The sequence below is a fragment of the Macaca nemestrina genome, chromosome 3 (assembly GCF_043159975.1).
Source record: "Macaca nemestrina isolate mMacNem1 chromosome 3, mMacNem.hap1, whole genome shotgun sequence".
NCBI classification, from domain to species: domain Eukaryota; kingdom Metazoa; phylum Chordata; class Mammalia; order Primates; family Cercopithecidae; genus Macaca; species Macaca nemestrina.
In genome coordinates this window covers 135211349-135227363 of record NC_092127.1, presented here as the reverse complement: position 1 = coordinate 135227363, position 16015 = coordinate 135211349, and the positions used below count along the sequence as shown (strand labels likewise).

The 16015-nt window shown below is 39.8% G+C and overlaps 1 protein-coding gene and 1 long non-coding RNA gene across 4 annotated transcripts in view; one reads left to right on the top strand and one right to left on the bottom strand.

Annotated features, from left to right (window-relative positions):
- Positions 1-4527: 4527 nt before the first annotated feature.
- Positions 4528-5132, bottom strand: LOC139362393 (uncharacterized). Its single transcript, XR_011621217.1, has 2 exons — positions 4994-5132; positions 4528-4751 (listed from the first exon to the last, which is right to left on the bottom strand). It is a non-coding gene; the product is annotated as an uncharacterized lncRNA (long non-coding RNA).
- Positions 4629-16015, top strand: part of LOC105477317 (ADAM metallopeptidase with thrombospondin type 1 motif 3) — a 281319-nt gene continuing 269932 nt past the window's right edge. For 2 of the 3 annotated variants that reach the window (XM_011733778.2, XM_011733777.2), the window contains exons 1-2: positions 4629-4762; positions 6051-6078. In XM_011733778.2, the coding sequence (XP_011732080.1) occupies positions 4694-4762; positions 6051-6078 (97 nt within the window). In that variant the 5' untranslated portion in view covers positions 4629-4693. Of the gene's footprint in view, positions 4763-5265; positions 5490-6050; positions 6079-16015 lie in introns of those variants that run through there. The other variant, XM_071093494.1, reaches the window with a different exon arrangement.

Genomic DNA, 16015 nt, shown 5'->3' with positions numbered 1-16015 from the left:
AACTCCCTACTCATTTCACTGAAGTAATAATAAGTAGAAGTAAATATTCACTTTAAGTAGAGACAGTAAATATTCACTTCTTTGTTCATTTAATAATTATTATTTTAGTGCCTATTATGTGCCAGGCTGCATTCTGTGAGTATGAAAGTTTGACATCCTGACTTTTTAGCAACCTAATGCCTCAGTTAAAACAAATAGACATAATGTATACACAACTATACACAACATGCTTGATTCTCTGACCTGTGCATGAAAGAATTCAATATTATATAAAATGGGAGGGTGCTGTGTGAGAGAAAGAGTGAGACTGAGGATGACTCTTGCTCTCAGTGAGCAACGAAATAATTCTCTACATGCTGCTATCAACTCTGTTTTCTCATTTTGCATGTCCTTTCACTGTCCTATAGTGGTGGGTCCCATGTACCTACTCTAATAGTCCTCTGTGATAGGTCTAGGTGTCAAGAATCCCAAGACCAGGAATAAAGCTCATCAGCAGGCAGGAATAAAAGGATACAATTTTGCCTGGAGATGTTCAAGTTGCAGTAATTAAAGTACTATGCAACTTTGTGTGACGGAAATTGTGTGAGATATTAGTGGTAGAAAGTAAACAAAACAAAGATCAAGACCCTCAAGGAACCTGTAATTTAGAGGAGGAGGTGGATATAAATCTAGCCCCTTATTTTGCAATAAAGTTTTATACTTATACTTCGAACAAAGTTGACTGCAGAATTCTCAAATTTATTTGACCATGGGAAGAAATTAAAAATTGTAAATGTAAAAACTGTAATGTATCTAATAAATATTGACGGAAGGTTGTTAGTTATATTAAGAGTATGGGAAAGGTAAACAACCAAAAGGAAACCCCCCCAAAAAAATAAACCTAATAAATGAATTTATAATTAATTCTTTGCTGCAAGAAATGACAAACATTTTATTCATTGGTTTAATACACAATAAATATTGGGTATCAAAATGTTGTCAAATTATGACATTGACCAGCCAGCCTCCAACAGAAAAAGCCCCGCAACTCTCTGCTTACTGAATTGCTGCCGATATGAGGATGCACAGGTTAAAATGTCGATACGTCAACCAATTTCATGAAACTTATTTTAAAGGAGATGATTTTCAATTAGGGAGACTACATGTATATGGCTACTTTTGAAATTATTTATATGCTTAAAATATATTTGGAAAGAAAACATACTACAAGCATTAGTGTAGTACTTTTGTGGAGCACCTATTAGCACCTCCTGTAATATGATGCCCTTTGCCATGTGGACAGGAAGAGGAAGGGTGCTATGGACTGAGAAATCACTAAGAGCAAGAATGTGAACTTGAGGGTGTTTGGAAAACAGCACTGTAGCCTGAGCCAAAGAAACATGGAGGAAGGGAAGGGATTTGACATGAGGCAGGCGGTCAGTTTTTGAAGGAACTCAGTGACTCTGTCTCTGACTCCTAACATCATCTCTGGTAAAATTAAAATTCAATCACATTTTAGCTGTTTAAATTTTCCTATTTTCTTTAGACCTTGCCATACTGTATTACCAATGAGCCATCTGTATGTATGCCATTAGTTTTATTCAAAAAATTACACTGAGGCCCTTACATGTTCTAGACAATGTGCTAGAGTTTACATATAAGATCATGTTAATTTTCATGAACAGTTTGCAAAAGTAGTACTATGATACCAATTTTGGAGTTGAGAAAACTGAAGCTGAATCCTCATGAGAATCCAACCTACCTAACTTGAAGTTCATTTTGCTTTAAATGTGCTTTGTAATGGCATTTACCCATGTGTGTTCCACAGAGGATAAAGCACGAGAAAAAAGGATTCTATGGTCATATAAATAAGGAGACCAAATTGCACTGCATCTCCCCTTGAAGACTCACAATTTTTTTTTTTTTTTAGACGGAGTCTCGCTTTGTTGCCCCAGGCTGGAGTGCAGTGACACGATCTCGGCTCACTGCAACCTCCGCCTCCTGGGGTCAAGCGATTCTTCTGCCTCAGCCTCCTGAGTAGCTGGGACTACAAATTTGTTTGTTTAAACAGGTACCCTGAAGTCTGAAATAAGGACATCCATTTTGTTTCATTTACCGAAGTATTTCATAAGCTCAGTTGGCTGTCTAAGACATTTCCTTTTCATAGTAAAACATTTAATATTTATTCCAGGGAATACTTTGGGAAACTCTGCCTTACAATATATATTTGGGAGAATCCTATTAATTAGAACTCATTTAGAATTAAAAATACCTATTGTATGCTCTTAAATTGATCTTTGTCAAAGTGAGAGTCATGACTTATTGAGTTGTGAAATCAATTGAGTCCTCATCTGCAATTGGGGTTGGGGGGAAAGAATTTGCAGAAAAATATCAGGGTTGTTGCATGCAGTACAGGTAAGTACTGAATCATGAAATTTTTACTGCGTGGCCATGCAGTATGCATTTCTCTCTATGGTCATGGCCAAAAATGTCTGAAGCCGCTGCTTTCCTGAAAGTCACATGAATTGCTTGCTGTGCCAAGAGTTAAGTGATAACTAATGTCTGAATGTTGCAAAATTAACACAAAAGGGCCTACTGTAACACCATGGTTAAATACATTATTTGTTATTACCTAAAATCAGATGATTTTAGATCTCAAATATCTCATAGAGGAGAAACCAAAATAGAGGTTTAGTCTGACTTGTCAAGGTAAGACAACAGTTAGCTGGGCCTAGAACCTAGATTTCCTAATGTGTATCTCTAGTATTCTTTTACTTGTCGGTGTAAATTGAAAAATTTTTAATTTATCGAATGTTTAGGGTTACTTCTTTTTAATGAGTGGGAAAACCCGGTGTAAAATTTAGCAAATCACTTCTGCATAGCTAGTCAATGACAGGTTACAAAAGTGCCACAGGCTTTAATTGAAGGAAAATAGTAATTTAGAGATACTTCAGTGCTGGGGTCTAATTCTAATTCCAATTAATAACTAATTGACCTAATACCCTATTTTACTAGGTGGGACCATTTAGTTACCTAGTTTCTCATTTGTATATGTAAATGTCCTCGATATACAATTTTGAGAAGACTTAGCAGATAAAACATCAGTGAACAACAAATCTTTCCAGGCTTAAGTTAAAGGCACAACCATCACCTTACCTCTTTAGGAATAAACAATGAATCGAAGTTATAGGAAACCCTCCAAACTAACATTGCTTTTAAAAAAGAACGGGAACTATGACTTATCTTGCATCTCATAGCAAGATAAACACTAGCTCGTTTTATTGTAGGCAAGCCTCTTTAACACTCTGTCCAGTTGAAGTCTTGAAGTTCGTATCTAAATTTGTGTCTACTCACTCCTGGCTCGTGGACCGGTCAGTGGAGGTTGGAGCTATTTCCTTTTCCTCCTGTCTGCTTTCTGGAAAGCACCCACAGGTGTCTACGCCTGGGAGTTGGGCCTGGGCTAGGATTCCAGCAAACTCTCAGGTTGGTGTCATTTCCCCTCAGGAAGCGCCAGGCCACAGCGGGCAGAAATCATTTGATAACTTAATCTGGGTGTGAGGAAGAGTCGCTGAGGCCTGTGTACTCTAGTGATAAACGGAAGCATCCGGGAGATTCAAGGAAAGGACGTGGTATCTTTTAAAATTAATATAAACGAATAAAGCCTAAACAAGAGCTTATAAAGAAGGACACCCCCTCCCAAAACGTGGGAGGTAACTGGTGCCTGGAGGGGAGATCACCACGTGGTTAAGATCTGGAGGTTCCAGGGCTTCACTTCGGGGAGAATTCTCTGGCGGGGAGAACAGTGGAGGTTGGAGGAGGTGAACTGCCTACAGCCCAGGACCAGCCCTTGGACCCTCCCCCTTCCTATAATTAACTCAACGCGCGTCCCGCCAGTCGGGATCGGTGGCGCCCCTGGACCCTCCCCTCCTTTCGCCCTAGGCGGAGAAGGAGAGGCTCCAGGGTGGGAGGTCGAGCCCGGGCCACACCAGCCCCTGAGCGGTCACCAATCCTGACACGGTGCGGGGGGCGCCGGTTCGGGCCCCGCGTGACGTGGGCGCCACGGCGGGAGGGGCAGTCCGGGGAGCTCCGGACGCCTTATTAGCGCCCCGCGGGTCGCCAGCAGCCAGCAGACTGCCGCGCTGCGAGCAACAGGAGCCGGCGAGCGGCCCACTCCTCCCACCTCCTCCGCCTGCCTCCTCCTCCTCCCCTTCGCTCCTCCCGCCCCCACCTCTGCGTGTGCGGCGGAGTCGCCCTCTCCCTGCCTCTTTCTCCCGCTCCCGCTCGCTCGTCTCTCTCGCTAATACTTCCCCCTGCTGTGCTCCGGGGAACTCAAGCATTCTCCGCGCTAACCTTAGGGACCAATGGTGCTCGAAAAGCCTCGAAAAAGCTGCTTTGGGCAGAAATAGTTGGAAAGCCCCTCGTCCCTTCCCCCTCTCCCGGGCTCAGCCTGTGCCCGCTTGCAGCACCTTCTCGCTCCTGCACACTCTGTTTGGGAGGACGGGGTGAGAAGGTGAAGTGGAAAAAACTTAAGAGCAGAGGGGGCCAGTCTCAGAGCTCAAATTTCATTTTCATTGAAGCAAAGCACAGAAGATCATTTGTTTCTATTTTGCATTTTTTTCCTTTTCCTTTTTTTTTTCTTAAAGAAACTTATTTTGGGGGGGTTTGCTGTGGGCATTTGCTTTGCCCAGTAGTTGGAAAGTGAACTCGACTCGTGATGGTTCTCCTGTCACTTTGGTTGATAGCAGCCGCTCTGGTAGAGGTTAGGACTTCAGCTGATGGACAAGTAAGTGGAAAATAATAACAATAAAAAACTCAAACCCAACCTTTTCCCGAAAAGTTCCTCCCCTGTCTACCCTCCTTTCTTTCCTCCTTCTCCTCCCACCCTTCCCTGTTATCTTTCGCGTTCAGTAACGGTGTTTTGAGGGCTGGGCGCAGCGTGCGGGCTTTTGGGGGTGGAGGGTTGAGTTGCACGGGAGGTTATGACTCTCACTCCGGGAGCCCAGGCTTGTCACACCTAGGGCTTCACCAGTCTGTGACATTCGTAACAATTCCTAGTGACAAACCGCAGCCAGTTCCCATCCTCGCCGGGTCATCTGGGCTTCCCCTTTCTGGAGGGCGGTCTGGGCGCTTGAATGAAGTTCCGGACACTGGGTCCGGGATCCCAGCGCTCTGGCTGCTGCCGCCGGAGTCGGGTTCCTGGAGCTTTCTCTCCTCCGAACTGACTCACGGTTTTTTCGGGCAGCTGGAGGCGGGGGTTTCAGGAAGTCCTTGGGCCGTACAGGGAGAGATCCTGTAGACACGTGTCCTGGGAGTACCACGGCCGGGCTAGGGTTTGACAGTTGGGGAGGGGGGCTGGAGACGTTTCCTGCCCTGCGTTTTCCTGGGCAGAGGCTGCAGGCGCCGGCCGCCTTCTCCCCTCCCCCTCTGCACAACTCCTCCTCTTTTTAAAGCTAAGTTGACTGCAGCTCTGTTTCTTTTCGGCCCTGCCCCCAGCCCTTTGGAGACTCAAGGTGAAGCCCGATGCTCTCAGAAGAGTCCTTGAGAAGGCTCCGCCAGGGGAGCCGTTTGTAGTAAATTATATCAGCACTGGGCCGATGGGACTTTGGGTACAGAATTTCTCTGTTAGTTTTCGTAGCTTCTCCGGTCGGCCTGGTCTAATCGACCATAGGGTAAAAAGTAGAGAATTGTCTAGTTGATTCCTGACCTTAAATCTGATTAATCAGGCCCCCGTTAGGCTTCTTTTCGCCTGTTTAAATTCATAGACTTTTCTAATCCAGACCCAGTAGAATTTTCAGAACAGAGTATTGAGTGTGTGTATGTATTTTTGCTGGCTTCATAAGTGTTAAATTAAAATGAAAAGGGGCAAACAACTGCCTTCCCCAAATTGTTATGGAATTGTCTCATGAAACCGTCTACAAACCAAGGTGCAGGCTTTAGGCACCAGTCCCAGTCTCTAGCATCTCCTGATTAGTTAGCTCTTGGAAAGCATTAATGGTAGAAATAAAACTCGCAAGGTGATAAGATGAAACCCAGTAACTGTTTCTTTTTCTTGCTTTCCCCCTCCTTTCCAGGCTGGTAATGAAGAAATGGTGCAAATAGGTAAGCTTTGTTCTCAGATGCCACTCTTATCTTAAGTTGAAAGTAAGGGAGTGAAGTGAGCTAAGCAAAATATTGTTTCTGAAATGTTTCCCACTGGTGGTTAAAAAAAATAATCTGTAGTCCGGAAACACTTCTGTTCTTCTCTTCCTCTTTCTGGAGGAAGATCCCACTTTCCTCGGGCTAAATTATAGTGAGGTAAAAATTCTTCTGCAGTTGGGCATTTCATAAAGCATCAGTTTATTACTGTCTTTGTACAAGCCACTGATATGTACTTGGAAGGTGATGGAGGGGCTGGAAGATGATGTGGAGATGAATGAAATAAAATCATCAACTTCTGTAGCATTTAGGAGGAGAACATTTGAGTACAACAGGAGGCAAGAATGCTACATAGAAGAGAACAATGAAGTACGGAGGATGGAAATTTTTGTCTTACAATCTTTCCTGCTTTGGGTAAATCCTCTGATGACTTCTATTATTCAATCTGCTTTAAAATAATTATGTCCTGATGTGAAAGATACTGTTAGGCCTTTTGCTAATATCTAAAATCCCAGTACTCTCCTGATGCTGTGGAGATTCTTGCTCCCATTTTATGGGTGAGGAGACTGAGATTCAAAGAGTGTAAGTGACTTGCAACAGGTCACTCAGAAGTCCATGGTCTTTCTTGAAGCTGTTTAGATGTATTTGTTGTGAATGTGGAGACTGAAAGTCATCTGGCAAGAAGCCAGGCTACATTCAAAGTCTTTTCATACACATTTTACTTGGATTACTTTAAAAGATAATTTTTCTTTTTGGCAGAGTATTAGTCTCTGTAAATTCTGTATTTGTCAGGTGATATTGTAAAGCCGTCTTTTAGAAGAAGAGTTTTTATTACTGCTGCTGCAAACGTAGTTACAAGTCATTGGCCGTTTATTAAATGCCAGGCACAGGGTTGTTGTTTCATGTACATTATGTCAACTGATTCCCACAGCCACACCATGAGGTGGGGATACTGTTGTGCCTATGTTAGAGATGAGGAAAATGAAAATGAAGCTTGAGAAGTTGCACAGCTACCTGTTATAGTACACAGTGTGGAGATCCACACTTGTTAACTAAGAAACCCAAGAGCTAGGCCCAGAGATATGTGTATGTAGCCTGTAATATATGAGCATATATCAAAATGCTCCTTCCTACTCAGTGCTTAGCATTCATCATTGGATATATTTCCCTAGCTTAGGCTTCTATGGCAAGAGCAGAACAGTGGGGAGGAAAGGCACTGAGAACTGCACTAAAAATACAGTGTTTATGAATAGATACTTGTCATTTGTAGTTGGTAACATTCAGCCATCAATCCTTATCTTTTTAGAGAAAGTTTTTTAACAAACTCTTAAGTAGAGAGAAGAAAGTTGTCTTATTTTTAATTACTTAAACATTTGATTACTTACATGTCCCAACTTTTCAAAAGCAAATTAAAAAGATGTCTTAAGATCACCCATTCCACCAAAAAATTTCATAAAGTATATAGCTTTGATTAACATTTTAAGATAGAATTAGGATGTTCTCATATAAGAGGCCCTGGATTGAACCAAAGTTTGGTTCAGTTGTTTTGCTAAAGTAAATTACTATAGTAGCCCTTTCAAAGGGAAGAAAATAGTACAGGTGTGCTTAAATTTGGCAGAAGAGAGATAAATCAGTATGAAAGAGAGGGGGCAGAGCCCTGTTAGGTTATAGTGCTGGGGATTTACTTGTTCCCATATTCATCTGTTTTATGGGATTTCTCTCTTTTATTATTACCATTCTTATTTATCATTTTCAAGTTGAATGAAGAGAAGAACAGATTGAAAAAATTAGATTTTGGCCCACAGGTCTTGTGATAGCAAAAGTATAACTATCATTTCACTTTGGTTTATGTATAATATGTAAGAAAATCTTATGTACAGTAATTAGTTTTACTCACCTGTCCCCTATGTGTAAAGGCACTGCTAACCTGGAGATTTGGTAAAATGCACTCCTGAAAACATTCCTTTTTTTTGTTTTCTATTAACTGATTTAGAAGTAGTTTTATATAACCACCTGGGGACATGTTATTTGATCAAAGATACATTAGGAAAGACAAATAATGTTTGTAGATTTTATTTATTTATTTTATTGCTCAACAAATTGGCTAGAAAAACATTGCTTGGCCCCGAATAATTTCTAAAGAATTTAATGTCTCAGGAAGGGTTAAATATAAATCAGTAGTAAACCACAAGTTGAGAAACTAAATTTTAAAAATACGTTCTATTGAAATGTAATATAGATGTAGGAGAGTACATATAAGTTTCCTTTGCCGATTTTTCACCAAGTGAATGCTCCTGTGCAGTCAGCAGCTGGATCAATAAGTTGAACATTACCGGCACCGCTGTATGTCCCTCATGCCAACTGCCAAGCTTTCTCCTGTTGTGAAAGGTGACTGCTCTCCTGACATCTAACAGGATAAATTGATTGTGTCAGTTTTTCATGCTCTTTATAACTAGAGTCACAGGATATGTACATCTTAGTATTTAACTTAGACGGTCAGTTTTCAAAAATGTAGCTTATATGCTTCAACCCTCTAGACTAGGAAGGCTTTTATTTAGGTAAGGAGAAGGCAGTTTGTGATGGGGACAGGTTAGAATACGTATAGCTATGTCACCAATCTAGTGTCTCATGCACGATATTGCCTCTTTCCTTTTCTCTTCAGCCAGTGGAAAAATACCTTCTTGGTATGTGGGAAAGTAGGATTTGCCCTACAAAAAATGGGTAAATAGGTTTTGAACCCTGACCTAGTTGTGTCCCTCTTTGCCAACCAGATAGGAACTGCCTCTCTAATCACCTACCTATACCCATACATACATATATATCTATGTGTTTGAGTATGTTTCTGTGTATGTGTGTAAGTATGTTTCATGAGATCATTGACATACTTTTAGGGGATATCAGGGAGCACTGTCATTTCTGACTCAGAGTATGGCCTTCATAGGATGCCTGAGGTAATCGTGGGAAACTGGTGTGGCTGGTCCAATTGGGTAAGGAGGCTTGCTCAATGACACATGTGGTTTAGGAAACAATCATAGTTCTGTAGAAATTGGAAAATCTGAAAAAGAACTCTCTCAGTCCTTTCGTTTCATAAGCCGACACTGAGATTGCTTGAGTATCATTTGAGGAAAAAGCATTGTGATCCTTTAGTGTTAAGCTGTCTTCTCTTTCCTGACCCCAGTTGGAATTGGGGCATATCTTCCCTTTCCTGATTCCTCTTGGAATTGGGGCATCTGTCCTATTTCTGTTCCCCAGTTGCAAATTCCATTACATCCCAATCTTAAAAAAATTAAGTTGCTAATTGTGTTCTCTCAGATATCTAGTTTACTAAGAGATAATTTTTCACCATTTTCAGGTTTTGGTTTGTAAGGTTTAGTGTGAGTCACTTACCTAGTTATTGACCAGTAAGCATTGTCACTAGATTAACCCTCATGAAAGCAAAGACTTTGTTTTGATGCCAGTTGTATCTCTAGTACATAAAATAGTGCTTGGTACCTTGTGGGTCCTCAAGTATTGGTTATTCAATGGATAGATCTAGCAAGCAGGATATTATTATATTAAGGTTTATTTGTGTTCTGAATTTCCTTATTTTGTGCCTTTCTCCAGGCTGAATTGGTTCCTAAGAAAATGAAGATGGTGACAATGGCTATACAATTAATTATTCAATGTTATCAAGGCCTCATGGAACTCCTCTTCCACCCTACAAAGCGCAGGGACCTAGGCCTATCATTATTTTATGCTTTTCTGTTTGTACTCAATAAGTATTTGGTAAATTGAATTGAATTCTATGTGTAGTTTTGGAATGCCAACTAATTTTTTTTTTTTTTTTTTTTTTTTTACTATAGCCTACTTGGGATCATTTGCCCTATTGCTGGCATCAGGAAAGATAAGCTAAGCTAAGATTAAAATCTGTCAATCCAATTTGCCAGTAGCAGTACTAGAAAGTGTGGTGAAGGAGGTTTAAGGGGATCCTTCATAAAATGTAGGTGAGAGCCCCAGAACTTGCTTACGGAGTAAAAACAAATTCACATGATACATTTTGACAAATGGCTTTTGAACAAGTCTGTATGATCTGAACTCATACTAGCAACTTAGGAAAGCATTGATTTTTAAAATTTCACTTTAGAATTAATTCTGTCTGCTTTTTGATATTTGAAGATGATTTTTAAATATTTGGTTATGCAATCTGAAAGATGCAGTGAATTCATAATTTTTCTAACTCTCAAGTACCCAATGAATATGAATAATTATTCAAATGTTTTTGTAATTTTATTAGTACTACAAGAAGACTCATCTACATCATGCAGTACAATTTGAGAGTTGTATATTCCTTAAAATGCATAGTGGAGCATGGGAAGTTTCCTAGCATAGCAACCTCTGTTCCCACATATTATTTATACCTCCTAATTTTCCAAAGAAGTTTACATGACTTTGCTGACTAACTGTAAATCCCTAGGAGAAATTTTGTGGTAAAACGTCAGTCTCTTGTTTAGGAAAATGATTGCCACAAATTCAGCATGATGAATCTTCATGGAATTTAGAACAAATTGTGAGCAGCATGAAACAGTATATCTTGCTCTTGAAATGATTGATAAAACAAAAATAGCTATTAGGAAACTTGTAGCAAGAAAAAAAGGATTAAATATATGATTCCTCAGATACTGTGGTCTTAGATATTAAATCACATTTCCAACATTTTTTCTTAATATTTAGTAAGTATATTTGTATGTTAGATATGCAAACCAAAACAATGATTGATGGCATTATTCATGAGTTCCAGTTCTCGTTCCTTTACGTGTAAAATCCTCTCTTTTACATGTAAGTTCATTTTTTTGTTTCTGTTTTCTTTGAGACAGGGTCTCGCTCTGTAACAGAGACTGGAGTGCAGTGGTGCAATCATGGCTCACTGCAGCCTTGATCTCCCTAGCTCAGGCTATCCTCCTGCCTCAGCCTCCCGAGTAGCTGGGACTACACTGGCCCCATTTCTTTTTTTTTTTTTTTTTTTGAGACAGAGTCTCACTCTGTCTCTCAGGCCGGAGTTCAGTGGCACGATGTCGGCTCACTGCAACCTCTGCCTTCTGGGTTCAAGCAGTTCTCTGCCTCAGCCTCCCGAGTAACTGGGACTAAAGGTGTGTGCTACCATGCCTGGCTAATTTTTGTATTTTTAGTAGAGATGGAGTTTCATCATCTTTTCCAGCTGGTCCTGAACTCCTGACCTCATGATCCACCCGCCTCAGCCTCCCAAAGTGCTGGGATTACAGGCGTGAGCCACCGTGTCCAGCTCTGGCCCCATTTCTTAATCTAAAATCTAAATCTATATATACAGGAGGGGACCTATGAATATTCGTATTTCCTCTATCAAGTGGTCAGGAGCACAGACACTTTGACTGTGTAGTTTAAAATCCCAACTCCACCACTTTCTAGCTGGTAACCTTAACCTCTCAAAGTGTTACTTTCTTGTGTATAACAGGCATAATACTACATTTTAGAAAAAAATTTAATTTTAGTTTTAAGTTCCAGTGTATATGTGCAGGACGTGCAGGTTAGTTACATAGGTAAACGTGTGTCGTGGTGGTTTGCTGCACCTATCAACCTATCACCTAGGTATTAAGCCCAGCATGTCCTAGCTATTTTTCCTAGGGTTCTCTTCTCCTCCACCCCACACCGCAATGGGCCCCAGCGTGTGTTGCTGCCCACCCTGTGTACATGTGTTCTCATTGTTCAGCTCCCACTTATGAGTGAGAACATGTGGTGCTTGGTTTTCTGTCCCTGAATTAGTTTGCCGAGGATAATGGCTTCCAGCTCCATCCACATCCATGTTCCTGCATTGGACATGATCTTGTTCCTTTTTATGGCTGCATAGTATTCCATGGTGTATATATACCACATTTCCTCTATCCAGTCTATCAGTGATTGGCATATGGGTTGATTTCATGTCTTTATTATTGTGAATAGTGCTGCAATGAACATTTTTGCTGTGTAGAAACTCTTTAGTTTAATTGGATCCCATTTGTCAATTTTTGCTTTTGTTGAAATTGCTTTTGGCAATTTCATCATGAAATCTTTGCCCATGCCTATGTCCTGAATGATATTGCCTAGATTTTCTTTTAGGGTTTTTATAGTTTATAGTTTTTTGTGATAGTTTTGGGTTTCACATTTAAGTGTTTAATCCATCTCGAGTTAATTTTTAAATAACATGTAAGGAAGGGGTCTGGTTTCAATTTTCTGCATATGACTAGCCAGGTCTCCCAACACCACTTATTAAATAAGGAGTCCTTTCCCCATTGCTTGTTTTTGTCAGATTTGTTGAAAATCAAATGGTTGTAGATGTGCAATGTTATTTCTGAGTTGTCTGTTCTGTTCCACTGGCTCGTGTGTATGTTTTTGTATCAGTAACATGCTGTTTGGGTTATTGTAGCCTGGTAGTATAGTTTGAAGTCAGGTAGTTTGATGCCTCCAGCTTTGTTCTTTTTGTTTAGGACTGTCTTGGCTATACGAGCTCTTTTTTGGTTCCATATGAATTTTAAAATAGTTTTTTAAAATTCTGTGAATAATGACAATGGTAGTTTAATGGGAATAGCATTTAATCCATAAATTACTTTGCCATGGTCTCATGAAAATACTACTATTTACTTCATAGCATTCATAAAATGCTGGTACATTGTAAACAAGATAGAATCACAACTATTGTTATTAGTGTGTCTTTGACTTGTGCTGTTTCTTTTGTAAACTTTTACTCAAAGAGAGGTACTTCATTCTAATCCCTACATTTTAGATAGGTCTGCCTATCACCATGAATTTCCAGGAACTTTAATTTCCTGTGCCATGGACTTGTAACAAACTATCCAGCCAGTCAGCTCACCATGTGACAGCTCTTTGAGAGTTCTGTTTTCATGTATTATCTTCATGTTTGTATCTCAATGTAGTATTGTTTAATTAATTGTAATATAGCAGTAGAGAGAGGGAGTTGAGAAATGAATGGTGCAAAACCAGTTACTCCATATGGATTCCATGCCAACTCTATTTTATGTTTACCAGATACAATTCTTTTACTTCTTACACCTTATTTTGCTGGAATTGCCTTCATTCCATTTTGCTAAAAGAAATCATGTAGAAGTCATGAGTCCTTTGGATGCAAATGACAGGAACCCAGTTCACACAGGTTAAGGAAAACAAAATTGATGAGGTTTCAAAGTCAGGTATAGTTGGATCTAGAGTTTAAATAATACCGTCATGGAATCTCTCTCTTTCTCTTATTCCCTCTTTCTCTTTTTCCTTGTGTCTTTCTCATTTTTCCTCTGTATTGGTTTTATTTCTCTTTCAGGGTAGGATTGGTTCACCTCCCCCTACACCTCCCACAAGTTGTGGCAAAGACTGTTGCTGTCATCTCCAGGCTATCATTCTACCTTTCACCCCAGAAGACAGACACCTCTTTTTTGACAGGTCCAGTACATTTCCTGGTAGAGATTTTATTGGCTACTTGATTTAGTCATAAGCTTGAATCATTCACTGTGGTCAGGGGATGCAGTACTTTGATTCACCTAGATTGGGGCATTTTACCCCTGATTTAAAAGGAGTGTGACTGGAGTGTGACATGGTTAACCTGAAGTGAAATCGGTGTGCAGCTAAATAAAAAGAGGGATGCATGCTGAAGAGTCACACATCATACAGTAATACCTCAAATGCAATAGCTTTCCAGCACATTGATGGGAGATAGTGGCTATGGCAGGCAGAATAATGGCATGCCAAAAATGTCTGTGCCTGAATCCTTGAAACCTGCGAGTATGTTATGTTACATGCCAAAGGGAAATTAAGTTTGCAGATGGAATTAAGGTTGACAATCAAATGACCTTAAAATAGGGAGATTATCCTGGATTATCAGAGTAGGAGTCTTATAAATGGAAGAGGGAGGCAAAAGAGAGAGAACCAGAGAGGTGGCAGCAGGAGGACTTAGTCCCCTGTTGCTGGTTCTGAGGATGGAGGAAGGGGGACCATAAGCCAGGTGATGCCGGTGGCCTCCAAAAGCTGGAAAAAGCAGGGAAACAGATTCTCTCTTACAGCTCCCAAAAAAAATGCAGCCCTGCTGATGGCTTGATTTTAGCTCAGTGGCCTAGTAGACTGTCCCAGTTTCTCCTACTTTTTGACAAAAGTATGAGCCAGGCTATTTTAGATTTGGAAAATGTAATTATCGCAAGTAAAGTTTCAGTGAAAACCTTTAACAATGCTGTCCACATTTCTTATTTATTTTATTTTTCCCAGCCTTTGCTCTTGGAGACAAATGTTAATTTTTATAGCTTCAAATTCTATACTCAATATTAATCTTTCAAAGTTCTATCTAGCAAAAATTATAATTTTTAGAGTGCCTAACATTGCTCCGAGTCTGTAAAATTCTTAATGATGCTAAATAAGCAGAGGTGCTTATTTAAAAACTGAGATTGGAATGTTAAAATTTTGGCATTTGGGCTTCACTTAAAAACAAAATCTTTTTAACTTATTTTGTTATTAATTATTTGGTCATTTTAAGATGTAGCAAATAAAATTCTTGGATATCTTTCTTCAAAGCGTGCTTCTTCTTTTTTTGAAATATGTTCTCTTACCTGATTTCATGTTCTAGTACACTAAAGAATGTGTTGTTCTTTCCTAAATGGCTTTTTTGAACATAAATATTGTGCAATTGCAACAAATATTTATTAAAAAGCCAGATTTCTAAAAATTAGAAGAATTTAAGTACACAACTATTCGTTCGTTCTTAATAATGAATAAAAAAGCAATCACCTTTAGTTTTCAGATAGCTTCATAAAAATATTATACTATGAAAATAGATTTGCAATTAAAATAAAAGACACACCAAAGAGGGCGTCGACCTTGTGGTGATAAGAGCCTAGAGGGTTTGAAGTGAGGAGAAAAGAATTTGACTGTGTTCAGAATTTCAGCATGTGTCACAATTAATTTTTAATTGCTTTTGAGAGAAGATGTGTCCCCTTCCCCTTAAGTGTTTATAGCTTTGCTGAGCCCTTTGGCATTTGGCGTCCTCTTTAATGTCCATCCTTCACCCTGCTTGCATCTTTCCTGGAGCAGCTGGCTCCCATCATTTCTGATGAAAGTCATTCTCTTACTCTTGGCTCAGGATTTGGAAATGTTGTTGTTGGAGCTGCTTCTTTAGCTGATCTTGAAAATGCTTATTCGATTTCATTCTTGAGGCCAGATTATTGCATACTGAGAATTTATACCTGATAAAATAAATTGCCCGTGTGAACTGCCTCTTCATAGTAGATAACCAGCCACTTTTTGGGAGAGAATTCCAGTTTTTTAGATTGGGTAATGGGGCATGGATTGTTACAGCCAGATTGGATTTTAGGCCCTCTGTTGATGTTGAATTTAAGGTCCTTCTAACTGTATCACATCAGGCTGGATGGGATTATAGGGGAGAGAGGTCTAGGTACTAGGTACTAGGACTTGGAAAGAATCTGAAACGGACTTTCTTTTTCTATAGCTGTAGCTAAGAGGTGATGATGGTGATGATAACAGCTCACTTTTCATTTATTAAAGTTTTGTTAGATGGGCCAGGTCCTTTGTATACTTCACCTGATTTGGTTTCCATTATTGTTTCTGTTTTTAAGGTAGCCTCTGTGAGCCTTAATTTTCAGAATTTGCTTGTAAGATGGCAAAGAGTGCATCAGTCAGGAACTAGAATTCAAATGCAATGCTTTCTGACTCCAGAACTTTAGTGCTCAACCATCATACCCAAATCTCTTCCTTGCTTGGGAACTGTAAGCCATATTGCATCAATCACAAGTATTTCAATATTCTATGTGCCTGGGGTAGCTTTGGTATTAATTAGACCCTTAAAAATTTGTGTGACATATGAGAGATTTATACTGAAGTTGCTTAAGGTCTTTGCAAC